The sequence below is a fragment of the Phaethon aethereus genome, assembly GCF_964289735.1.
Source record: "Phaethon aethereus genome assembly, chromosome: 2".
NCBI classification, from domain to species: domain Eukaryota; kingdom Metazoa; phylum Chordata; class Aves; order Phaethontiformes; family Phaethontidae; genus Phaethon; species Phaethon aethereus.
In genome coordinates this window covers 23,108,026-23,135,974 of record NC_138582.1, presented here as the reverse complement: position 1 = coordinate 23,135,974, position 27,949 = coordinate 23,108,026, and the positions used below count along the sequence as shown (strand labels likewise).

Below are 27,949 nucleotides of genomic sequence, written 5' to 3'. Positions count from 1 at the left end.
AACTCCAAGTGACTCTTCTCTACCATTTTCTTCCATGATTCCATCAAACAATACTTACTTATTATCCAGTAAATTACAATGAAATTGAATCCAAAATTGTACTTGATAGCATCTTTTATTACAGAATATTCTTTGCCTTATGAGCTGTAATGTATAGCTTTAATGAGGTTGCCTGACTTTACCTTGTTTAAGCTACAACATTCTGTGAAATGTATTATCTGTGTGGCTCTAACAAAGAAGTGATGCCTAGAAGTAATGTTTGAGATAACATATTTGTACATATTGTCAACTTTCTTTGTATAACAGGTTTACCTGAAGAGCTTTCTCAATTCTAGAATAAAATTCAAAGTAGTTTAATCTTACATTTGAAATAGAAATGTTTTATGTGAGTTAAAAAATAGCCATACATACTTGGGAGCTTTCTTGAATAACTTTTCTTCCAAACTACTTGTAGCTGGAGGGTTTTTATTAAGATTCAGCTTGGCTAGAGAAATAGGTATCTGTATGGATCTCAATGTAACCTGGCTTAATGGATCCAATGATGCTTTCCCAGCCTTGTCTTTTCATTTTGAAGTAGGCTGTCAGCCGCTCGCTTAGACTATCTGGTACTTGTCTTTCCCATTCTGTACAATTTTTAAAGCACTTTGTGTTCATGTCTATGAAATCCTTTGTAAAACTGGTGTAGAAATTAAATTTATTGTTATTAAACCATAATTAGCAAGGGTAGTATACTTGTATAGTGTGTATATATAGAGTAATGTACATATATATGCAAGTATAAATAAACAAAATACTGTAATAAAAATTACTATAAAAATAATTTGAATCAAGCCCTCAAATATTCGCAAATGCCAGAATCACAAGTGCTTGAGTAGTGCTTGGTTCACCTGGTGCATGTTGAAGTACACAAGTAGGTGTGGTTTGAAAAAAGCAGCTTGTGCATATCACAGAATCACAGAATCACAGAATCACTAGGTTGGAAAGGACCTTTAAGATCATCAAGTCCAACCATTAATCCAGCACCACCATGTCCCCTAAACCATGTCCTGAAGCGCCACATCCACACGTTTTTTGAACACTTCCAGAGATGGCGACTCCACCACCTCCCTGGGCAGCCTGTTCCAATGCCTGACCACCCTCTCAGTGAAGAAATTTTTCCTAATATCCAATCTAAACCTCCCCTGGCGCAACTTGAGGCCATTTCCTCTTGGCCTATCACTAGTTACCTCTTTTTCTTTTAATATGGATATTGGAGGGTGTACAGTGAGTGACCTGAAGAAGAGACAAGGAGATCTCATGTGTAAGGAAGTTAAATATCAAATAGGGGAAAAAATTGCACAAAACCCTTGTAATTTTAGTTGAATTTTCTGCTAATAACAACTATGGAGTTTTTGCCTTTTTGCCTTTAAAATTTATCTTTCCTGCATTAAAGGTTTTCCTGGCACGAATATCTGCAGAGTACTCTTCGTTCCTTACCCCAGAATTAAATGAAAAAATTAGAAATTTTAAAGATGTATCCCATTTTGTCAGTAGTTTTAGATCAATTTAAAAAAAAAAGTAGTATGTCATAACTTCCATTTTAAATATCTGAACATGAAGACATAGAAAGGTGAATGTCAAATGTCCAGACCTTTGTTGCAACTACAGGAGCATTTTGGCTTTGGTGACCATTCATAAGGCACAAAAAAAAATGGTGATATAATTGAAATAGATGATAAAATATTGGTCTTGTACCTACTCTATGGTCAACGTTGTTTCCCAACTGTTAAGTGGTGCATATGAGACTAATAATTTTTTTAGTAACTTGAATCATTTGTAACAAGATGATTCTGTTTCTTGCAGCAGATACAAAAATCTTGCCTTTTTGGTGGATTGAATGTAAGGCAAATTTTCTTATATGACACAGATGAATTCCCTGTAATGTAGGCAAGGTGGTTACCAAGTACTCAGTTTTCATTTTGTTATAGCAAGATAGCCATAAATACTCATTAGCTCCTACTCCAGGATCTCAAGAGTTACCAGCTTTTCCATGCATATAGCGTAGTACTTTTTACCACAAATTATTATACATTTCTCAAATAACAAATGTTTCCATAATGCACAGTATATTATAGGCGTAAATACAGATATGAAAAACTGCTTTTTGTAGTACTTTGTAGGCTTTCACATGGGTTTTGGGAACAGTTTCATTAGTGTATATTTTATCAATGCTTTTTCTGAAATATTTAACATGAATGTTAGTAGGAAGTCTTCTTTATCTCTTTTAGAGGGGCCTGGAGATTAATTTTTTCCTATTGCTCTTTTTCTTTGAAAACCTGAGTTGTAGCTGCCATCATTCTGGCCAAAGAAGCCTGGATGGGTGCTCCCTTCTGAGCACATCAATAGAACACTTTAATTAGCTGGGAGGTTGCTTATTCCCTTATCTTCTGGGATTAAAATTGCTTTCACTGGGAGACCTGTAATAATGGCCCTTATTTTATGTTAGTTTATTTGGAGATTTTGTAATTAGTGCTAAGATGTTAAAAGCTGTGGATAGAAAATGAGGCATTTTAAGGAAAATCTTTTTAATTGTTATTTTTCAATTTGGCAATGATAGAATATATTCTGTAATGTTATGTAATGTCATCCTCTGGCACAAGCATTGAAAGAAAAGAGGAAAAATATGTTTTGTAGTCAGGGATACTTATTTTCTGTACATTTAATAGTATTCACCATGCATATTGTGCTGCAGGATCTCACTATGTTCCGTTAGATGACTGATTCTGCTTCTTGCTCTTTCACTTCCTATACCGGAGATGTAGGCTCCTAAGGCAGTAGGTTTTCCTGGAAGTAGACAGGTATGGAGCACCCAAAGAAGTGATTGATTTTGCTCAGTTCCATTATGGCTGTTTCCGTGCAATAAACTTTTAAAAGAGGCTGAAGACTTCTTATTTTGAAATTAGAATATGTATAATGCAGTCATTCTCTTTAGTGATTTTTCACCTTTGCGTGATAAACCATTGCCTTGATGCTGTATGTACAGTACCTAACAGAGCAGTTACATATAGAATGTCTACTGTTTGCTTCAGCCACGAATTGGTATTACATTTAAACGTTTGTAATGAAAAACCTGTTATGTCATGCAAGGTATACTATAGCTTTTCAGATATGAGACAAAAAGTCTATTGTTACAGTGTCAGTGCTACATGTTGTTTATTATATGAGGAATATTTTTAGAGTGGTCTTCCTTTCCTGTAGAGCTGCCTTTACAGTAAAAAAAACCCCAAAACCCACCTACATACACGGTCACTGATGTTAGTCATTTTCACAGGGGAGGGAAGGAGGAGGGGAAGATGCAGAAATCCTCCTCCTCCTCGGCAGTAGTAACAGTGTGAGGATGCCTTGTCCTCATTTTTTTTACTTCTGAGATTTTATTGCTGGCAGCCAGATGTGCTGAAACTCCTGACGACAGCGGCTATTCACTGCGTGTTTTTAATAGGCTTAGAGAAATATGAGTAGAGTACATGAAAGCAGCTCAGCTTCACACTTCAGCTGGGAATGCCCAAAAAGCTTACTGCTGTTTAGAATTCTTGCTACAGTCAGGAGAAAGCCGCACGGTTACTAAATCTTCTACGACTGAATTAGAAGAATAATGACTGTACAATTAACTATCGGCCCCTGCTCATTTAGGCACAGTTTTTACAGAGATCAGGAGAAATATGGAACTTGATTGGCATGTTTGCATTTGATGGTGTGTGCAAAATAGATGACTTTTAAGACAGGTGGTGAAGAAAAATAGAAGGGAAGGAAAGAGAGAAAATGCAATTTGAGACACTGCGCCAGGTCTGCAATTCTGTTTTATCTCATTTTCATGGGGTTTTCTCATCCCCTCCAAATATTTTACAAAATGATCTTTTTGGACAAACGTTGAACAACACTAGGTGAGTAGAAAGGAAACATTTTTGCCTTACCATTTCTATGCTTATGCTCCTAGTAATGTATTTGCATGTTTTTCAGTGGGGTACTTTAATAACTGCACTCTTAGATATTAATATTTTTATGGTAGTAGTGAGTATCTTCTGTTGGTGCTTTTATATTTTATGCAAGAATTTAAATGAGAACTCAGTCTGCAGAAATAAAGTCAGCAAAGATAGAATAAAATATTGAAGATGGTTTTGTATCTTTCAAATACATTAGCTACCATTAGAAGCTAGCATTATTAGCTGTAATCCTGAAACCATATTAAATATTCATAAACAAATTTGTCTGAGAAAATGATTTCTATGTGGATGTGGCAGTGAAAGGATTAAAGACTCAAAGATGTGTCTGTTTAACCATACATAATTTGTTAGAAGGCGTAAATTAGTAGTCCTGCATACCATTTGCAAAATAGGGAGAAAGCAGTTTCTTATTTTCAGAAGACTTAGATTCTCTGTGCATTGCTTTTAAATAATCTTTTTAACTAGCCAAATTATAGCTGATCGGTGGATGCTTTGCAGCACGTCAGTCAGCTCTGTAGGCTCTCCTTTTATGAATAGCTATTGTTTTGTGGGAAGTAAAAATGATAGGGAGAAGTTGTTTATTGGTGTGAGATGGTTATTAAATTGGTTTCTAAGGATTTTTTGGGGGGGCTAAACTGAATTAATAATGACTCATTTTTGTGGCATTATTCAGTAAATATACAGTAATACTGATGCTTAGAACTTTTTCATACTTCTATTAAATATTAACAGTAAAAATAATTAAGAATTATATCTAAAAGAGCATGTGTGCACATCAGGGAGAAAAAGAATCCTGTAGTTTTTTATAAAGATAGTGCACTGATGGAAACATTCTGGAAAAAGGGTGGAAATAATATTGCAGAGACTATGTACAGCATTTTAATCTTCTTCTCTGTATCTGTGGGAGAAATCCCTTTTAAATGGGATATTATTTCTTAAATAAAGTGATATTTGCACTTAATACTTCAGAAAACTGTTATAATTTTATTTCCCAGAATATTGTTCTAAGGATTCTCTCCCTTACTTCTGGTGTTTCCTTTATAAACATTTTAATATATATTTAATAGTACTGTTTTCAAGTTTTGATATATTGGTTGTGATTTTCTAATTAGGCATGTAAAATTATGGAAGTAGCTTTAGTAATCATAATCACTTTAGCGAATTATAATTTTTTTAGATATATATGAAATCTGTAGTCAGTGTGATTTTTCTTACATCCCTTTGGTGTACTGTGCAATCTTTGAAGCTCTACAAAATGGAGCAATAATTTATTATCAGCTGTGATTGTAAACCAGTGCGTATTTCCAAGTGCATAGTTTCAGGCCTGCAGCAACCAACAAAGCCCATAGCAACTGCTCTAATCATCTACATACCAAGTCCTGATTCTCTGGATCTGTTTTTGCAGATCAAGGTGCATGCTTTTTGTTAATTTTTTTTTTTACAGATACATGTGCAAGGTGCTTTTAGGTGTGTATTTTGCTTGTAAGTCTCTGGCAAAAACTGTATACGGTATCAGTTTCACATCAAAAGACATCAGAGAATTGTTTTATTGCATGTGTTGTGCCTGAGATTTAGAATTACATTTATTCTAGAAGACTGGCAAACAAGAAAGGATTGTTAGGAAACCCAGCCTCCTACCTAGTATAGACTGTCTTATTTAGGATGAGAAAATGTCTATATTTATAAGGAGCAATGTCATGTCTTTCTGGGTACCAGTGCTTTTGGCCTCAAGAAAACATTGTGTGATTTTTCAGCAATATGCAGCAGTAAGCGTGCGAGACTAAGTCAGTCATGCTTTCTGTGTCTTCTAAAGTTAGTTAGTTGAAAGTTATTTAAGGTTATTGAGTAAAAAGATTCTGTCTTCTGAATAAGTACCAGTATTTTAAATTTGATCTTGATAAAAGAGCTTTGAAGAAATAATCTATTGAATAGTCACTGAAAAATCTTGCTGCTGTTTATTTCGGAGGCTAGTTCTCTTTGTTGTCTGACTGATGTAAAAAAATCTATTTTATTTTTTTCTAACTAAATCAATGCAGTGTATATTTTAGGTAGATTTTTCACTTAAAGCTTTGCACAGTTAATGTACCGTGCTTGCAAAAAACTAATTGTTCATGCATTAATAGTGAATGTTTCAGAACTGTGGTAGGGAAAACAAAAACACCACTAGCATGTAAAAGGTTCTGCTTTGATGAGGTATAACGTGGTCTGTCTCTTTGGACTTTGAAGTGAAATATTTTGTCAGACTAAAAAGAGATGATCCTTTTACTTTTTAAGGTTTTTCTTTCTGTTTTCACATCTAGAAAGTAAAAGTCAGAGTGCAGAAAGATAACAGCTGACATTAAGCACAGAATGATTAACTGCTGGTTATACAAAATAACAGTGTGAAGAAAACAGGTTCATACATACTAATAGTACAGTAGATAATGGAATATAAAACAAAGTCATAGGGAACTAGTTAGTATGCAAATAACTGTAGCTGAAAATATATTCCTATTAATTTCCACATGATCTGTTCTTGGAGTTCTTCAGTTCTGAAAGTTTAGTTATGGTGTGATGTTGTTGCAGCAAAGCCAGTTATCTTGGCCTTTGTTTTCTGATGTGATACCAAACTTTAGCAGGAATATATATTAAACTGGTTTTTATCATTTAACATAGAGACCGTACATGAGTTGGGTTTTTATATGCATATTTTTTGCGTTGCAGTAGCTGATGTGAGAGGACTCAAACAATATTAAACTCCTTGTGAGTTAAATTGATTTTACCATTTAAATGGGTTTCGTTATCCTCTGCTGAGAGCTTCTGTTGGAGGAATACTGCACTTTAGTTCTCTTTTGCCAGCTACACAGCAACACTTTTCTGTAAGACGCTGTTGTGAGCGTAAAAGAGAGGTGGTTTACTGGGACTTCCTCCTGCTCCCGCGTGCGTCGCGCTCTGACATTACCAACTCCAGCTGAAGCGGTAAGAGCTATGACTTCAGAATTGTGTTTCCCCTGCGCTGGGTCTGTAGGGCTATTTCCGGTGTAAGAGGTTACTTTCTGTTGAAAATTGATTAGAATTACCTCACGCTGGGAAGTCACAAGGATTGTTTTGCTTTCTTAGCATTTGGCAAATAACTAGTTGGCCGAATAAAGCCTTCATGTGTCTGGGAAAAGAAAGTATGGGCAAAAAAATCAGGAGACCTTTTCTGGAAACATACTAAGTGCTTACATTACATCCAAATTCTAAAGCAGCATCTAAAGGAGCTTCAGGTTTTTGACGTCTAAAATATGTCTGATGACTTTCAGTGACATACTTTTCATTCAATGACTAAAGATGATGAAATAAAAGTTTTTAAATGTCTTTTAAAAACCTTTAGTTATCAGATCAGCTAGGTTTTCTGCTCGTCATTCTTCCTTTAGAGTTTAGCATACGGATACTGTGCTCTCAGATGCTCTATTTGCAGCAGCATGCTTTGAGAAGTCACAGTTGCTTTGGGCAACATTCAGATTAACACATCATTGCATAACGGCAAGTATCCTTTGTGACTAAAATTGATGCAAACTCTACAGAACACTATTTAGTCCAATTTTACCACTGCAGTATATATTAACAGCTTTTCTCTGAGAATGGAAAGCAGTGGATTTACCTAAACCTGGTTTCTCCCACAATACATTGTTATATCTTTGTTACAACTATGTGAAAGTGAGTTTGTTGTCTAGGTTGGCCACACAGGGGCATAAGATAACTAATACATTTAGCCCAAAAATAGTACAAAGGTTGTTCACAAATTCTATGTACAGCAGAGACTTAGGAATGGTCACCGTTTTGAAATTAGACACACAACTTAAAAAAGTAAACTGTATTTTCTTTCATAAAATTAAATCCCAATATTTTTAAAGATTCTTAAGAGTTTGCACTTTTTCAATCCCTTGGTAAGCGTATTTTACATAAATACATTGATTTTCAAAAGGTTACTAAAATACCTAATATATTAACCTGTTCCTGAAACCAGATATTTACACAGAAAATATAATTTTAATCAGAAAAATATTATTTATTTTCATTATTTAATTTTATGTTTTGATTCCTAAATGTACATATGAGCTATTTACTAATGCTCCATTTTATAATGAAACCATCACATGAAGTCAAGAATTACTGGCACAGACAATTGTTATTTCTCATAGTGCAATTAATGATTACTTTGACATTGAAGGAAAAGGTTGATTTTCTATTCCTTTTTTGGGAAACAACTTTGTCGAGATATTTCTGTGCAATAGATTTGAGTTTTTTTCTGACTCTGTATCAGCTCAACAAAGCAAGGAGTTTGCTATAATTCTAAGAGAATGTTGCGTTTTCAAATATTATTAGTCCAAGAGCCAAGGATAAAAACACTCTGATGGTGTTAGAACTGAGAGTATATTGTCAATATTCTGACATGCAGTAGTGAACAAAAACTGAAACTGCCTCTCCTCACTTTCAAAACTGAGCTTGTCTATAACTACTGTTAAAAATTTAGCTCACTGGGATTTTCATATCTGCTCCCTTTTTACCTCTATACTAGATTCATGTAATTCTGTCTTAAAGAATTTCCTGAAATTTCTATCTGATGTGCTTTCTCAATTGAAAAACCATGCAATGTTGGAAAAAAATCCAGAACTTTTATTTGTATACCTTCTATATATTTTTTCCTTACTCAATTAAAGGCATAACAAAGCTATTCCCCCCCTGGTTCTTAACTGTTTGTGAATTGCCTCAGACACAATCAGAATTCCAAAACTAAGCTAACACCAGCCCTAGATGTCTATATTACTTCAGAGAGGTTATCCATGTCAAATGACCCTCTATCTTTTTTTCCTTCCTAAAATTAGAAGCATAAGCCATATTCAGGTGAATCCCTGTGTACATATATATAAACCTTGTAAACATAAGGGGAAGACTGGCTGGGACAGCAAGTTTTGTACAAAAGACAGCTGTACTTCCTAGCATTCCTTGAAAGACAGCTCTTGAAGCAAGGAGAGGAAAGAAACCTTTTTATTGCCTCTTTTGGTAAGTAATTTCAAAAATTCAGGGTTTTTTTTTACTATAAAAATAACCCTAAACCAGCACATGAACGCTGGCAAGCAGCAGGCATGAGGGAGCTCAGTGATGAATTTAGTGACATTGTTTGGTCTTTTTTGCACCTTTGCCGTGAGTCCCTCGCATAGACCACTCTCTGTCCTCTTTGAGCTGTGAATAAGTATATCTAACACCACCCATACTTTGCCCCTTGATTTGCTACTTTGGGAGAAAGTGGGACAAGTAACATGAGTTTCTTAATCTCCTTCTCATCTTTCTATTTCCCTTGGAGGAAGCAACTGAACATGCTAACTTGTCCCAAAGCTATTTCTTTCTGGAAAGAAATTTTGTATTCCATCTTGTTTTGGCAGCTATTGAGTTTTGGGTTTGTTTTTAAAATCCTTATTTCTAGGAAAAACCATCCCTGTAACATCCTGTTACAGATATTTTCAGAGAGAGGAAAGTAAGAGATTTCCTTACAGAACAATTTCTTTTCCCATCTCTTCCAGCTCTGGAGAGAGATACCTTCTGTTACTTCCAATTCAGTTGCTACAGATTTAATAAGGTGACATATGCTTCCTCCGTGAATCTCACAGAGCTGTGGATTTTTGCAGCCATAACAGGTTTCTCTCTATTCTCATTGTGCATCAGCTGCTCTTATCTGATGACGGTAATAAAATCCTAGCCGGCATATGATCTTAACCTCCCACCAGGAATTAAAAAGAGGATGGGTCAGAGGTGGATAATTTATATCAATTCAGATAGCATGTTAAATTGACAAATTTAAATAATCTTAAATTTGGAAATGATTAAACATGCCTTAAAATTTGATTTTTGTTTTCCTCACCTGTGTGTGAGCAACAGAAATCTAAGCTATATATGAGTACAACATTTTTGCTCAGAACATGTAAAATAGTCTCTTTCTGTTCTTGAATAACTCAGATAATTCCTGTCATTCCTCAGAACATCCACATAAGATGTAGGTATGATCTTCTTTTTCTGGAAGAAGAAAAGGCAGAGGCCATGATATTAAAAAATGACGAGTGACTTTGTGTACTCAACTTGAAACGTTTTAAAGAGATTTGTTCAATGATCAGAGCCCAGTAGTTTATGAAAACTGCATGTTCCAACATGGATATCCAAAAGTCAAAGTTGCTAGTCGTAACCCTTGAATAGATACATTTGGGGGTAGATTGAACTGTAATGACTGAACAATAACTGTCCCCAGCTATCTATTTTACCCATCTTCAGGGTGCTGTCACTCTGGTAAAACTGCCGTGAGTGCTATACGAATCTGCTCCATACTGCCTCCGTTTAGAGTTTGGTATATTGGTATGAGGCAAAGTCAATACGCCAGACAGGTTGCTGTAGCTGGTCGGGTGCATATTCATAAATATTTCAGTTTTCCCACCTGTATGGTCAAAAACTCCTGGTGAGGGTCTTCACCAGCCCTGCTTTGCTCAGCACCAAGTATGTAAAAAAATGGTTAACAACACTCATGTAGTCCCTCACCTTGCTTCCACTTCTTTCTTTATCCTTTTAGCTCTTCTCCTTTTGGGTCAGTAAGTTAAATTACATGCAAATTTATGGCACAATGTGCCTACTAATGGCACTATTCATTTACCAGGTCAGTAATAGTAATTATAATGCATTGTAGAAACATGGGGCTTCATGAAGCGAACCTTTCCTTATCAGAACTAAGATACGTCTTTCCGTTCCTTGATCGAGAAGTTCTGCCAGCTGCTCCTGCCCCATTACAGACTCCCTGAAGCAGCGGAACAGAGGAAGACCGCTTCCGTTGGTGTGGGCTCTGCCGTTTCCTGAGATTTTTTTTTTCTCTTTTTGATCTTTTTGGCATAGTGTGATTCTGCGTAGGAAGAGAATTAAAAGGGAAACTAAACCTATTTAAACCGCTACTATCACAACTTACAGGTGGACAGAATAACACAAAATTGGGAAGTTTGACTGTCTAGGTCTGGTTAAACTGGGGAGGGTGGAAGTGAACAGTATTGCAGCTGTACTGCTTCTTTCCTTTCAGGTGGAACAGAGCTGTCCTACCAGTAGCTAAATAAGGACCTAGCATCCCTTTGGATTTCTCAGGAATATGCTCTTGATTTTGCACTATATATATATAAAGGTAGAATGAAGCTTTACTCATAGAAAACACTATGTTTCGAAACAGTTCAAGAAAGATTGGTATCTGGGCCTCAGGTGATTTACAGGGTTCTGAAAAGCTGTGAAATTCGAGATGAGTATTGGCGATAACAGTATCGTTTTAGCTTTACCCTGAGATAAAAGGTTTGAAGCAGAAGTTGGAAGTATTTGAAGTCCTTGGCTTCACTTCACATGTGCTTTGCAATAGGGAGGCAAAGGCAGCTTTCTTGTAGCTGGTTTTTGGATTCTGCTTTTTTTTTTAACCTGAGAAAAAATTAAAAACTTGGGCTGAGACAGCAAGCATAAAATCTCTCCTCCCCTCTTACCGCCGCCTCTTCCATATACTAATGTTTCTCTTTAGATTTCTTAATTTTCCTAGTATTATTTTTTTATGTTGTTGCTCCTGTATCTTCAGATTGCACTCACAGCAAGTGCATTTTGCGTGGATGTTAGGACCCCAGGGATAGTCAGCGTTTCATTCACTCAAGAACTGTCACTTTTCACTGCTAATGGTGACATTGTTCTGCTGTAAAATTACAAGAAAAGTGTAGTTTTTAGAGAAGCCCCAAGTTTATAGCTCTTCTGTATCACAGTGAATCTAACTCAGATCATTATTCAAATAACCTGCAGTAAAAGCTTCTAAGTGCCCTATTTTCAAGAACTCTTTCAGTAGAACCTGCTTCATCTAACTGTCACATGTTTGTAAGTTTTGGAAAGTGTCAGGGAGGACAGAAAAGATTTTAAAATGCAGCAAGAATTACAATATTAAAAACACAGCAATTCAAATAATTTACATTCACCAAAGCTTGCTTGCACTTAGCATGGACCTTTAATGTTAAAGTATGTTCATTTGTAGGACACAGCATAATCATGGTGTAGAAGGAGTACCTGTAATATTAATTCAAATCTCTTATTTTAGAATAAAGCATGAGAAGAAGGTTCAGTCAAAGAACTGGGGGGTGCAGGGATATGAATTCTACACCTGCCACAGTCAACATCTCCTTTGTAATGCCAGGAAAACCACGTGAACTTCATTACTGGAGTTTTCTGGGATATATTTAATACTTCATGGGAGCCTCTGAAAGTTAATTTATAAATATTTCCAAAGGTCTTCGTGACTCTGAGTTTGTAAGTATACGCTAGTGGAAGTTCAAATTAAATTTGCATTCTATTTTATGGGAATTTAGGTTCATCTTTAGATTTTAGGCTATGTGGCAGATGCCTTAAATATCTTAGAGGTACACAAGGATTTTGTGCCATACCCTTCACTTGCACCAAAGATGCCCCCCATCATACCAGCTGCAAACTGCATCATATTACTAACTGCATTATTTCCTTACATACTGTCAGCAACGCAGCTAATGTGTCCTCACTACAGTGATTTTTTTGTCTTGGGATAGCTCTTTCAGAAGTTTTTTTCATTAATTTAAGTACTGAACATAATTTCTCAATTCTGTAATCATATACCACTAATGCAAATGTATTTGTATTTGCAAACAAATTCTTAACAAGTGTGAGGATGTTATGCAGTAAGCATGTTTGATAATACTTGCCAAATGTAATAGAGACACTAAAAAATTGGGCAACTATAGAAGCTACTCAGAGACTGCTCACAAGATTGCACTAGTGTACAGAAATACCTTGTTCTCCTGTTAAGCACAGAAAAAAATCATGCATTCTGTAGCGGGGTTTGTGTGGCCTCCTGATGGTATACTGGGGTAAAACCTTCATATCTGCATTTTTGTGGGTTTTATTGTTGCAGTACTTCCATGCAACTAATGCAACGGGAACTCTACTGGATTCTGGTCTGTTGATGCAATCCACTATGAGTAAGACTGTATTTTAGAGGTCCCAGCTTAATATAGAAATAAACAGCTGAGAATTTTGAACATTTCCTGCTTACCTTCAGTTGGGGAGCCTTTTGAATAATCACTGGTGTCTAAATGCTGTCTCAATAATCACTTTTTTACTGAAGTTGTGCAAGGTACATCAATCAGTATTTCATTTTGATCACATCTGGGTGATATCTGAACGGTTCTTGTGTCATACAGGAAAAAGTCTGTTGCATATATTCACCTTTGATTGGAGCAAGTGCATATTGAAACAACAGTTTAGGTCAGATCAGGAACTAATCTTGAATCTAATGCTGCATCAGCTGAAGTGAGATGGGCTAACTAAAAAGAAGAAAGAAAAAAGTATTTTTAAATAGGTCTCTGGCAATACATCAGCTTTACTTGAATCCTGGGAGTTTTGTTACAACAATTTCAAATTTGGAGTGATGTGTAAGTGATATGATATGTTTTTTTTCTCTAGAAAATAATGTTAGCTCATTGTAATTGCCATGAAAATGTGTGAAAAAAGTACACTGAAATCCAAGGAGTGCAACTGTGTGGAGAGGAGATAGGAAATGGAGTTGCACTGTGTTATTTCTGTCTCTTGCCTATCTGTTATTTTTTCCTTCTCTTGCTTCAGTTCTCTCCCCAGCAAGAAAATGCTGCAAAACAATAGAATATGCTCATTAAATCACGTGTCATGCATCCCTCATGTAATGCAAAATTTAAACTATGGCAATAGAGTGGGATATTTCATTATCTCCATGTACCTAAATAACACATTTCAGAAACCTTCAGTTCTTTCCTAGTTACTTTATATGGGGATGCATCTCATTCTCTTGCATAACAAAAGCAATTCATTCAAAGTTCAACCCCTTCCCCGGCTCATATCACTAGCTAAAAATAAGTAACTTATCTTTGTTTCAGTTTTTCAAATGATTTTGCTCCAATGGCAAATGTGCTACTTTAAGTTATATAATCAAAACCAAGAGAAGGTAACATGTTCTCAGGCCAATATGCTAATTTCAGATTTTTTTCAGCACTGTACTGGATTGGTCTATGTACTGAGCAATCGAGAAAGAAAATGTTATTTTCTATTATTTTGACAGGTTTTGTACTTAATCACTTCTATGCCGTGTATTTTTAGAGTGTGCTTTAGCAAAGACTGAACTGGATACACTGAAAAGATATAAGAAAATGCTACCATGGTTAACTTTAATGCACTTTCCACTGATTGCAAATTGACTACTGCCAGCATGAAACTGGTACAGTCATAGTAGGGACCTTTGGATATAGACCATATACTCGGACTTTGCCTATACTCAAAACATGTTGGGAAGTCCAGTCTAGAAGCGTTACTGAACTGGAAGAGGAGGTTTATGAGAGCAGCTGTGAGGAAGGATACTGTCAATATCACAGCAGAAGTCTGTATTAACTCTGCAGTGAAAGCATGGCCTCCATTTCACCGGTTTATATTTTCTGTCTATGATGTACTTTGTGCTGATTAGCAGCACTTTCGTCTGCAGGGCTGCTGCATTTAATTTGTGCTATATAGTCATGTATAATAAATAAGGCAGTTTGAATACTTAACCAGGAGTGATACTACATTTATACAGGTATCCATGTATTATTATGGATTAATTATGGTTCCATAGTTAATGTTAAATCTTTTTTTTTTCCCTTTGAAGCAGAAAATTTAACTTTGTTGCTTGTATGAAGGAAAACAAAAATCTCAGGTATTCCTAGCATTTTCTCAGAAAAGATAGATTTGTCTGAGTATCTTGAAACATCTCTAATCCTGTAAAATAATATTTTAAATATGCACATACTGGGTCTCATTTTTTTCCAACTCTGTACTGTACAAACAGGACAAGGAACAGGGTACTAGCATAGCCAGACTAAAACTGACTAGCAAAAGATTGCTTTCCATGAATTGTTATTGGTCTTGATTAGGCAACAGAGAATGTTTTTATGCTGGTGGTTTAATTATTTTAAGTTATGTATGCAGAAATAATTTATTTGTTAAAAAATGATTACAATATCTACTGTTGTCCTCAGTAAACCTAATACAATAAAATAGGTATATATTTTGCCATGAAGAGCTCTCACAGCATTCTTCCGAAGCATCCTTATATTCCTACTCTAAACCATGTTTCTCTATGTTGATGAGAATTTTGGCTTCTAGTGAACTAGTTGGAAAAAGTAGTTTTATATTTGAACTCTTAGTGATGAACATATATTTGTTGTACATCATTCAGGAACTGAGATAATATAAACTTTTAGAAAATAGCAGTGAACTTCAGATAAACATCATTCGTAGGATGGAAATTTAATGTTTTCCACATAAAGCCCACAGGTGCTGTTGGGGGTTGGGCTGTGACTGGTGTGTTATCACCTAATTAAAAATTTTTCTTAGGTTTTGAGTAGTATTTCTAACTGTTAAATACAAGTTGGAACATGCTGTCCTAAACTACTCTGAGACACTCACGCTGGGATCACTGTGCATAACTCTGGACATACCTTTTTATGAAATCTAGATTTCAAAAAAGGAGGAAAAGGAGGTAAAAAAATCCAGACGAGAACAGTGAAGAGAAATGTAAATATGTTCAGGTTGGTTTAGTTAGAGTTGAAAGGAGACAGATTAGCAGCATATATATGTATTAATTATGTATATTATATATTATGTATTAATTACTTAAACAGCAAGAACGAAAGAGATTTATTTAGAACATTTAAAAAAAAATCTTGAAATGTGATGTAATCAATGGAAGGTTTTGACTGAGTGGCCGTGCAAATTTCTTAATCCACCACATTATAGAATGAAACACATAAGAGATGGTAGAAGAGTTAAAAAAATAAAAACTTCTGAAATTAGATTGAGAAAACTCTAGAAAATGTACTGTGGAGAAAGATCCTTCATTGTCATGGAAACAAACTAGATGATCTACTAAGTGTCTTCCATCTCTAGCTGTATTCTATTTCTGCCATTTATTTTCAGGTGAAGTTAGAAAAGGGAAGAATTTTTCATTATTTTTACTGTCTGGCAATACAGTATAGTACACTAACAGCTGCAATTTCAGTACTATCTCTGGAAGTTTATCTTTCATTAAGTTTAAGTAAGAATTGTTGTTTACAGTACATGAATGCCTAGTTAAAACACATGGACTAAATAGTATTAGTAACAGAACAAATACTACTGCTAATATCTCTGCAGTACATTTGTTTTCTGCATCATGCCAGCATCACTTCTGTTACATTTTGCTAATTCTACTGTCTTTGTGTCCAATGCAAGGCAAGTCAAAGAACTGAAACTAAAATCAATTAATTTTACTTATCCTTTATCTAAATTATCCCTTTAATAAGAAAGAACTTGTTTTCAGCAAAATGTTTGGTTCATGTTCATATGTTACATAGGTTTTTATAGAGTAAATTATTTGCTTAGAAAATTCTCTGAAGAATAATATCACAGGTAAAGTATGTAGCTTCCTCCTATACAGTTAAAATTAATTTGACCCAGCACCAAGCTAACAGCTTATTTTTCCAAAGAGGTAACTGTCACCTGATCACATGAGAAGTTTCTAGTTGAAACATCATCAGAAGTTGTGTTTGCTTAAATTCCAATTCTCTATTTATTCTTTCTTTACAAGACTTAATTTGGAAGTCAAGTATTTCTATAAAGAAATAGCAAAAAAAGCCCCAGGGACAGAACGTATGGATTCTGAAGGCATTTTTAATGCTTCCTGCACTTATCTGCAGTTTCTAAGTTTTTAGCAGAAAGGTTTTACCCTTTGCATTGCTAAAATAGTTTTCAGTTATTTAAACTTCTCGAGTCAGACAGTATATTTACAAACACATGAAATTGAGCTTGTATTAAAAGTTCAAAATCTAGAAGGAATATTTTGAAAACTAACTGGTATCAGGCACCGAGAACATTTTTGGCTGCAGAAGGGAATGAGACCTTTGCCCAGCTCTGTCTTGTCCAACTTCAGGTACTGATCAAAGCACCATAGGCTTCCTGTGAAATCAGTGGAGGCACGTAGCTACTTTAGAGCAGAAACCAGCTGACATGTTTTAGGCAGCTATGTTAAGTGTATGGCTGACCAGAAAAGTTGGGGTAGTAATAGCTTCATCTTTTTGGGGAGCTAGCATTTGCAGAGAGATGTGAGTGCAAAGGCTGTAATTACTATTATTCCCTGAAAATTTCCTTGCCAACTAGATTCCACCGTAATGCCCTGGCTCACGTTACATGCCTGACATTTTACATGCTGAAGATAATCAACCAGTTATTGGTAATTACAATGAAACTCAGAGTATTCAGAGAAAAGCAGTGTGAGACAAATATTAATTACCTCATATGAATATGACTATTAGATGCACCCAGATTTTGAATCTGTTGTCTAAATGAGGTTAGTGTATCCTTGTTACAGTGATTTGAGGGTTATTTTGGCAGTATAAGGTATGGAAATATTTAATGATGATATAACTTCTAAAGAAAACAGAAGTTGCTAAAGAATAAATATTTATTTATAGCATTAATAGTTTCTTCATTTTTCCTTAGGCAAAGGCAGTTCCTTCTACTTAGATTGTAAGACAATTCATATACAGAAGAGAAATAATTTCTCAAATAGTGTCATAGAGAAATGCTATCCTTTCCTTTCCCTTAGTAGTTGAGATGTAGTGTCTATATAAAAAAAAGTCATGTTCTTTCATCTGGCTACTGTGATTTTTGATAGGAGGAACAGTGCTACTCAGAGAATAAACACAAATTTTTAATTATGTAAAAAATTAAATGAAATAAGTAATATAAGATTAATGAAATTCAAATTATCATAGCCTGAGTCTGTGAAAACTAAAACTTAGATTGAGGCTAATCAAATAAATTTATCGAGATACCAAAAAATCGTTGAACCCTTTTTTAAGTGGGGGGTTCAAGCCTGCAGCAATATTTGCTTATGCTTGTATGCTTTGACAGCAGTGGAACTTTTCAGAAGGTAAATTTGTTGGATGATTCACTGTAAACACAGCTTAATGTGGTTTCCCAAAAATGAGCTCTATACTGTATCATTTGCCATAGAAGCAGCTTATTTCCAACTGTACTAATTATCAATAAATTGCTCTCAGATTTAGTTATTTTTCCAAAGAACCTTCACTGTTCTAGCACCGTTCAAGTTCCTGCACTGTGGAAAGATAGCATGACTTCTAAAGCAAAGAAAAAAAATTTTTTTCTTCTTCTTGATGTTATATATCAAATATAATGTTATAAAAAAAATCTCAGAAAATATTGCAGACTCATAAAAAAAATCATCATACTCCCAAAGAGGGTCCATTTAAAAATAATGTATTTCAACGTATTCGAATTTCACTTCTATGCGTTCTACTTTCCTGGTAGTCTAATGATAACTACAGTGCTGCCTACCTTTTCTTCCTCTTTGGCTGTCAACAGCAGCTGTTGCAGCCAAACCACAGAAATGAAGAAGAATCAGCACAAAATATAGACACATTTTCCAGAATATTAATTTAGGGTCTGGGCACCAAAAGAAAAATAAGAATACTAAATTCATTAAAAGCAATAAGCAATGCTTGTCAGATATTTATTTGTCTAATAAGGTGGTTACATTGATTCTGACCGTGTTTAAAGAATAGTCATAGGAGAAAAATTTAATACAAATGTAAATTGAAATGAGATTCATCATTAGCTCTTTTCTTCTCTTTTAACTCTGTCTCTTGTGCTACAGTCTTCAGAACTTTCTCTTTTTTTTTTTTGTAAAGTAGAAACCACATAAAATTTAATTGAATAGCTCTGAAATACTGTACAGAGACAATCACAATTAATTCATTCAAGTAAAAAAGATACTTTGCCACATAACATACCTCAGGACATGTATCCAACTGCACTGTCAGTCTGACTGGTTCCAGGTAAGTTTTCTGTTCGATCATCCAGAGATGCAACAATAGACTATGAATTTTTGTAAAAATCTATCAAGGGTATTTTTCAGTGTGTATACATGTGTGCATGTATATATGTATACATATGGACACACATTTCAAAATACATTTAATAATTAACACAAATTTATGACTGGTGTAAATAAGAATTACTCTTTTTGTTTATTTGGCTTACATCTTGAAAAATAAATCTGTGTGCATCTGTAAGTTAAACAGTTCATAGAAATCTGCGGATAAGTACTCACATAGCTGTTAGATCATGGACACCCACATTTTTAATGACTAAATTTACACACTGCTCGCTGCTCTGAGAAGGTCCTACCAGTTTTGCAGAGTTGAATACCTGTCACCTAACAAACATGTAGTACTGTATGGGACTCCCAAGTGAGGCACTCTTCCACGCAGCAGACATGCTCAGAGAGCAGGGAGCCCTGAGTCAGCACAAGACACACTGACCGCGGACATGCTCACTCCGAAGCACCGTTACGGGACTATACAGCTGCGGCCTGGGATCTTTTGTCTTCCTGTTAGCGAAAGCATAAGGACCTCCCAGAAGGTGACTGGAGTGAAAGACACATAGGAAAAAAGGGAAGTATTGTGAAGGTCAGAGGTTCAAAAGTGAATCAGAGACACCAAGCAGAGCACTCCAGGTAGTGGTCACCACTCCCTGGAGGCCCCCAAGAGGTGGGGGATGCTCCAGTCAGAGATGCAATTGAGTGAGTGGAAGCAGGAGGTGAGAAGTGAGAGTAGATCCCAAAAATGCCAGAATCCCCCAAGGATTTTCTTCGCTGGGGACATGGATCACCTGCTTCACCAGGGCTGGGAACTTCGTGGAGTCTTGGAGGAGGGCCATGCATCTGTTGACTTAGGTATCCCACATACTGCTTAGACACATGGTGAGTCAAATTCACAGATTCCTAAATCTCCTCATTTGCTGTGTAAGAACTGTTAATGATTAACTTAGTATTTTGTTTCCTACTTCATGAACTACATACTTACAAGTCAATTATCATTGTCCCCATACCCAAGCGCTTGTAAGGGGGCTGGATTATCTTGCCTTCTTATCTTTGACTCTGCACCACTAGCATAGCCACCTCCTATTTTCTGATTTTAAGGTATTATAATATTAGATATTTTTGGACGTTAGATTAGAAGATGCGGCAGTAACACCTATTTTTCTCTTATATGTGTTATGGATATTTATTTATACACATATGTAATAAAATCTGGCAGAAGCACTTTTAAAAAAAATATTCATTACCTCTTAGAGTAAGAAACAAAAAAGCCTTTCAGTTTCATGTATGTTTAAAATGTTTAAAAATCAAAGCTTACAACATTTCAAGCAACGAATAAGTATTAAAAGCACTATGCTGTAGAGAGATGCTATAAAATTGGAGAAAATAAAGGTATCTTTATAGATTAATTGAAAACATATATAATTAATAATTTATCTGTTATTTGGTTTTACTTTTATACCTTTGTTTTTATACTCCCTGGTTTTTACATGAAATGCTGAGTTTTCGGTAACTGGAGTTAAACATCTTCTTAGATGTTGAAATGTACTGCATAAAATTTACTTGCTTAAGCATGTTAAGCAACATGTAGATTTTTTTTTTGTGGAAAGATACAATAATACAAAACATGCCAGGTCTCTACTGATGGAGAGATTGAAGGAAGAAATGGAAAACAAAATTGTTATATAGTGCAGAGATAAGCATTGTCCAGCTTTTTGAGCAAGTGGGCTGAGTGTTGTATCTCAAAAATGTCAATAGATCACCGTCATAACTTGAGGGCAGTTTGTCCTATTCACTCTTGCTCCCTCTCTGCTATTCAAAGGAGCTCAAAGGAATCCTAAACTACCAGTGGAATCTCTTTCTAGGGATTCTCTGAGTTAGTGATGTTACCAGGGAAGTTTAAAGGTACCTGTTAGATTTTAATCTACAATACTAATACTTTCTGTGTTATCAGCAGTTTTTCCCTGGTTTTCAGCTCTAGAGGGTAGTGTAGTAAGTTAAGGCTCTGGCAGGAGATAATGAAAAATATGGAGTTATCTTGCTTCTGTTTTCCTTTGTTTAGGGGGTTAGCAGCCAAGGCTGGAGGGGATGGGCGATGGAGGAGGGAATACTGGTCAGAGTGCTTTGACATCGCCATGGTGTGAGATTGGTCTTGAAAACATGAAAAGGAGGGTTTGTTGTCAGAGGCCGTATGAAAGAGGCAAGACTGATTCAAATACTTTCATTTAAAGGAAGTTGTGTATCTGAAATGCATTTTCAGGCTGTAACCAAACATATTTTTGGGTTTTGATGCAGTAATCTTTGAGATTTCTTTCAGTATGCCAGAAGTAGTGCAAGGGTACATGCTGTTATTATCAGTTATGTGTCGGCCGTTCGTCCATAGATTACAGGTGACAAGGTAAGCATCGGCAACAACAAAGACATATCATGCAACTTTTCCTTTTACTTACTGTGGCTCTGGCCACAGGGAAGAACTGGATTTGGAAGAATCTTATCTGTGGTTGTCGTGGATGAAGGGCAAAAATCTGTCACCTTCTGAGCAGCATGTGACTTATTATCTTTATTATGGTTATTGTGATTAAATCTTATATGTGAGAAAAGAGAAAGAACTTAGAAGGCTCAAGCAGGGTGGTATAGGAGGTATGGGGAAGTGAGGTATAGCTTGGAGCAAGAACACAAGTATCTGAAAAATTGAATGGACTGCTAATATTTCATGAACTACTCACGTGAGTGTTGCAATTTCAAAGTTGACTCATGGTAGAGGTAAAATTGTAGGACAATTAGTTGGGTAGAAAAGTAATAAAGGAACAGTAAGAGTTTCAAGTGGATGAGTTCCTAATGGCTTGACAAGTCAGTACCTTTTTTTTTGTTCACTATAGGATTGTGTTTCATGACTTAGTCTTTAATTCAGGCAAAATTTTGTCTTTCAGAGGGGTGTGAACATAAATCAAGTATGGCCAGATTTGCTCATGTGGGAGATAAGTGTTAAAAACATTAGTAAGATCATTATCTGTATCCAGTTTTAGGTTCAGGTCTTCCAAAGGGATTGGTTAAGAAAGAGGTTAAGAGGGAAGAGGTTAAGAAAGCTCTACAGGGTGACTTCAAAGTCTGCCTTTAAGTTTAAGAGGCTAAACATGCAGTATATTTAAAGAAGGTGAAATGTTTACTTGATAATGATTGATAGGTGCCTGCTCACTGTAAATGTTTTCTTAGATGCATCAAATTCCATTAGCTGAAAGGTAAGCAACATCTCAGAAGAGGGTAGAAGTTTTGTTCTAGAATTGTGGGGTTACATCAAAAGACTCTAAAACACAATTGAATGTTTTCAGAAGCTTATTTTTCGAACTCAAATGCAATTTATGGTCTTGATGGAAGAAATCTTCTGGTCTTTGTAATCTGGGAGACCATATGGGTTGATAAGAATAATTCCTTTAGAATTTTATTTATGAACTATCTAAAGGCCAGGTGGAGGATAAAATCTATAAAGAAAGCCATATTCTCAAAGATTTGAGAGAAAGGGAGGTAAGGGAGGTTGTAGTATAAGTAAGGAAGTGAGTGTCCAAGTGGAGATAAAATTATGTTATCTAGGAAGAGAGTGGAAACGTATACTGAAGTAATGTGGTCTGCCTATGGACACACAGCAGATCAAAGCTGTGAATATATCAGGCATCAGGGTCATTTGATCGATCTTTTTTTTCTCCAGATATTCCCACATGAAGCGGTCTTTATGTTTAGTTCTTGTGAACATAGTAATATTCCAATGTTACTGTTTTATCTATATAGAAGAACTGATATGTACTTAACAATAACACAAAACCACAGCAATATTAATTGGGCACAAGCAAGGGAACATTATTTCACTTGTGAAGTAAGCTTTCTCATTTAATTGTAACCATTCATCTTGCTAATAAAATATTATACACAATGGTCTTATATAATTTTTTTCCTTAGATGTTTGTTTTGTATTATGTTCTTCTTTCTCAATGAACTAGATTACTGATTTTCAGAAAATTTTGCTTTTCTTTTGATATCCATTAGTAATGCATTTTGCAGCTGCAATCAGTCAAGAAGAGATATTTTAATTCAAGCAAATTTTCCATAGCAAGCATTTAGAGTAATATTGATTTTAGCATTAATTTTATTTTAAAACAAGTCTTAAAGGTTTAGCTATCTTACCTGAGAATGTAATTTTAAATCTAGTTTATTACTTAATAATGTACTGCAGCACAGGAAGTTCCACCTCAACATGAGGAAAAACTTCTTTACTGTGAGGGTGATGGAGCACTGGAACAGGCTTCCCAGAGAGGCTGTGGAGTCTGTTTCTCTGGAGATCTTCAAAACCCGACTGGACGTGATCCTGTGCAACCTGCCCTAGGTGATCCTGCCTTGGCAGGGGGATTGGACCAGATGATCTTCAGAGGTCCCTTCCAACACCTACCATTCTGTGATTCTGTGATACTACTGTATGTTTTGTATATATCGCATGCTTTATCTTCAATTTTAACAGTCCAAATGAGTGGAGGGTGGATATGATTTCTGTGCATTTTAAGAAGCTTGCCCAGATGGTGGGTATTGCTGATTCACCACTGCAGCCACAGGTAGCTGTTTTCTATGGTCCTCATAAAAATATTTATGATGATTCCCATCAATTTATCTGTATGGTTATCAATTCATCTGATAAACACTGAGACTAAATGGACTCATGGCTTAAATAATATATGTTGTTCCAAAAATATTAATATTTCAATCAACAGTTTTCATTGCAATTCATCATAATCTTTCATAATCATTCCAATTCTAAGAGCACACCTCATAATTTAGTTTCCATTCCCGTGTATTAGATCTTGTTGCTCTTTTTCCTAAATCAAGAAGGTATCTATTAGGAAATGTATTTCCCATTTGATAAGCTAAATAGACTGTATTGATTGAGTCTTTGTTAAGTGACATGTTCCCAGTGGTTGAACCATACGTATCTCTTACTTCCTGGAGTTCAATCATTAGACCCAGACATGATCTTCAGAGGCAGTTGCAATATAACTTTATAGGAATAATGGAGATAATACAACTTCTATAATGAATTCAATTTCATTATTTATACATTTAAGGATTTATACATTCAAGGATTATATTAGCCCCTTTGTTCAGATTCTTTCTTGAAAATTGAAGGAAGCACTTTTCACTGTGGAGTCTTCCATCCTAATGATACGGCTTACCTAATTTTTCCTAGCTGTTCAGATTTACATTTAGCTGTGCTGCAACATGATTTTTGAAGTTATTCCTTTCCTTTAGTCATTTAGTCAGTGTCATCCTGACAAGTTCATGCTTACTTAGAGATATGTAGATATCAATGTGTGGATCATAGAATAGTTTGGATTAGAAGAGACCTTTGAAGATCATCTAGTCCACTCCCCCTACAGTGAGCAGGGACATCTTCAACTCGATCAGGTTGCTCAGAGCCCCATCCAGCCTGACCTGGAATGTTTCCAGGGACGGGGCATCTAGCACTTCTTTGAGTAACCTGTGCCAGTGTTTCACCACCCTCACTGTAAAAAACGTCTTCCTTATATCTACTCTAAATCTACCCTCTTCTGGTTTAAAACCATAACCCCTTCTCCTATCACAACAGACTCAGCTAAAAAGTCTGTCACCATCTTTCTTATAAGCCTCCTTTAAGTCCTGGAAGGCTGCAATAAGGTCTCCCAGGAGCCTTCTCATCTCCAGGCTCAACAACCCCAACTCTCTCAGCCTGTCCTCACAGGAGAGGTGTTTCATCTCTCTGAGTATTTTGGTGTCCCTCCTCTGGACCCTCTCCAGCAGGTCCATCTCTTTCCTGTGCTGAGGGCTCCAGAGCTGGATGCAGGACTCCAGATGGGGTCTCACCAGCGTGGAGTAGAGGGCCAGAATCCCCCTCCTCGACCTGCTGGCCACGCTGCTTTGGATGCAGCCCAGAACACAGTTGGCCTTCTGGGCTGTGAGTGCACATTGTTGGCTCATGTCCAGCTTTTCATCCACATGAATAACTACTGGCACAACATCCCCAGTGCTTCAGTATCTTGAAAAACACTGTTAACACATCATGTTGCTCTTTGTGTAGACCTTTTGAAGCTACTGGGTACAAACTTACAAATTCTATCATTTAAAAATGTAAACTAATCATTACTAAAATTAGAGATTTCCTTAGCTACTGATGGAACAGGAAATATTTATGACCATCACCACCTAATATCATTGTATCATCTGGCTTCCTTCGAAACCACAGGAGAGCAATATTTACTGAGCATTTCTGTCTGTCAGCTGAAAATTTTCCATTTCATAACCAACTCATATAATTGTTAGAATTCCTGTGCTCTTAATATACTTGCAGAAATACTTCATACAATTTTTTTCCTCGTCTCATCTGACAAGGGATTTTCCTTATATATTTTTTTGCTTCCATTACTAGATTTATGTTAATTTTTCTCAGCTTCTCTTTTCTGCTTGTGTGCTTTCACTTACTGCTGAGGTAAAGGATAGCTGCTGAAATGCTTTGAAGAGTACTCGATCAGAATTTCCACTGATTTCCAGTTTTCCAATTGAAAATTTTAAATTTCCAATTTTCACATTTCTTTTCCCTCATCTGATTTGGATCCTGATTTAGATTTGTTTTCAGCTTTGGGGCACAGGTTACTTTAACGCCTGGTGTATGTATATCATAGGCTTGGACTATACGTGAATCATGTAACAAATGCAAAGTAATTGTGATCATTTGTACCTAGGATGTTACTAAGTTTTCGTTATGTGACTGGTTCCTCATTCGCTCAGGACGATGTCTGTAAAGATTGTCTTGTGTTGATGTTCACTATTGACAGCAATCTTTCTAAAAAAATTCTAGGGACATTTTGGCATTGATAGCCTGAGAATGCCAGTGTGTGTGGCTTATATGCTTGTACTGTCTCTCCATTTTGAAGAAGCTTTTCTTTTGTTACCCTGTTGATGAGTCTTAATTTGGTGATGCTCATGGGTGGCTGGGAAATTATAGCAAGCTTGTAGTCTGTCTTTTGTTTTTATGTGTTAAAACAGAAAGTAGGTGAAGTAACTAAAGGCAATTAATTTAGTAAAGTGAATTATCTGACTCCCATTTAGTGACAAGAATTGTATGAAGAAATTAGTCTTTTTAGAGATGGTCCATTTATATTCTATAAATCGACACCTAGACAAAAGTTCACTTCCAAAATACGATCAATAATGTCTTCAAGAATAGTCATTAATTCTTAGTGTTCTGAAATAATCTATAACCTGCAAAGGTGTTGTGTGGCAGTGTCATTAATTCTGATCTGTGTCATTAGCAGTATCAGAAGCCTATTAGGGAAAAATTATGTATTGTGTCTTGACTTTAGAAAGCAGTATGGCATCCAGTAGTGTATCTAAGTCTTGTAAATTTTTTAAAAAGTTTTCATTGCATTTTATCAACAGAGATCATCAAAGACCATATCTGTCTCTTGGATATTTATAGTTCTCTCTATGGACACATTTGTTTGTCTTGCTGTTTGGGCTGGCTAACCATTAAAACAAATATGTCCTGTAGTTTAATCCATTCCAGTAAGCAAGATATGGTTACATTCCTGGGCAGTTTACTTCATTGACATCTTGTATAACCTTGTCTGACAGTTTAGAGGCTTTCAAAAGACCTTGCCTATACTTTTCTACTAGTGAGAAAACCAGACCCTTTGAAATTAAACTCAGTGGATTAAAATGCAACTGCAAGCAGCATTTGAATCTCCAAAACTTTGTTCCTTTGCACAATTATTACTTCAAGCTACCTTCTTATAGCCATAATAATATCTGGCAGATATTTTGCAGGATTGAAGTTCCTAGCGGTTTACTACCACGACAGGACATAGACATGAAGTGTCCCTTAGGTCACTTTGTTACTTACTTTCCTAGTATTTGTACACTTTTAAGTCAAACAGCCTATTCTTCTTTCTGTACTTTTCCTTTAGGCTCCTGCTTGCTTAGGAAAAAACCCACAAAGCAACAACCTACCAACCTTTGCATGCCCTTAATACGAAAAAAAATCTTTTGAGAGAGAGAGAACACAGACCTTTAAAAAGTAAAACGTAATGTTTGTACCCTATGGGGAAAGGTGCAAAGGTGATTTCATTTAAAGATTTTCCAAATGAATGAGATCATGTAACAAAACTTACTAGAACACATAAATTCTTAGTGTAGAACTCAGCCAAAGAGGGCTATGGTCACATTTATTTGAGCCATATTCAATGTTGCAGTCCATGGAACAATTCTTTGTGGCTAAATGAATTCATTTACTAAATATGCTTCCTTTGACTTAATGTCTTATTTCCGATTTGGGGAAAGCTATGTTACAGTCTTTGTTTGGCTGAGAATTCTTTGGCTCTTCTTGGGTGGGTTGTGCTGCTAATTAATGTCATACTTTCATATATGAAGGTTCTCAAAGAAGATCGTATATCCTCAAAGAGAGCATAGGTTGAAAGGTACTAGAAGTGAGTCCAATCCCTGACATTGCAGTTAAGGATGCAAGTAGATGCTTTTGAGAGGTCTACAAAATACTGCCTACTACAAAGCACTATGGGTTTTTTTGTTTGTTTGTTTTGGGTTTTTTGCTTTTCTTTTTACACTTAAAAAAACAAGACCTGTAGTGTGAGATTTTAGGAAAAGGGAAGGAATGACCAAGAGGCTTACCAGTATCTTATGTTTTTGCAAAAGGAGCAGCACCCATAGATAAGAATGCCAAATGACCTTAAAAAGTAGACCACACTTCATTCTCCAGAGAAAGAGAAGAAATAAGTCCCTGTCAATCTGACATAACTAAAATTCATTCTTGACCTCAGTTGCATCAATTAGTCTATCCATTAAAAGGTAAGGAAGACACAACAAGAAGACAACTGAGATTTTTTTCATACCATCTGGAGCATGGTTGTCCTCTTCTCAAAAATCTGTTGCTAGATACAGCCAAATTCTCACACATAAT

At 35.8% G+C, this 27,949-nt stretch overlaps 1 protein-coding gene across 29 annotated transcripts in view; it reads left to right on the top strand.

The window, feature by feature from the left end:
• The window catches only part of RIMS2 (regulating synaptic membrane exocytosis 2), a gene marked incomplete at its 5' end in the record, with an annotated part of 516,464 nt that overhangs the window by 159,594 nt on the left and 328,921 nt on the right, over nt 1-27,949 (top strand). For 11 of the 29 annotated variants that reach the window (XM_082015608.1, XM_082015607.1, XM_082015616.1 and 8 more), the window contains one exon: nt 3,799-3,920. The exons of the other annotated variants lie outside the window; for them this stretch is intronic. In XM_082015608.1, coding sequence (XP_081871734.1) covers nt 3,799-3,920 — 122 coding nt within the window. Of the gene's footprint in view, nt 1-3,798; nt 3,921-27,949 lie in introns of those variants that run through there. 29 annotated transcript variants of the gene reach the window in all.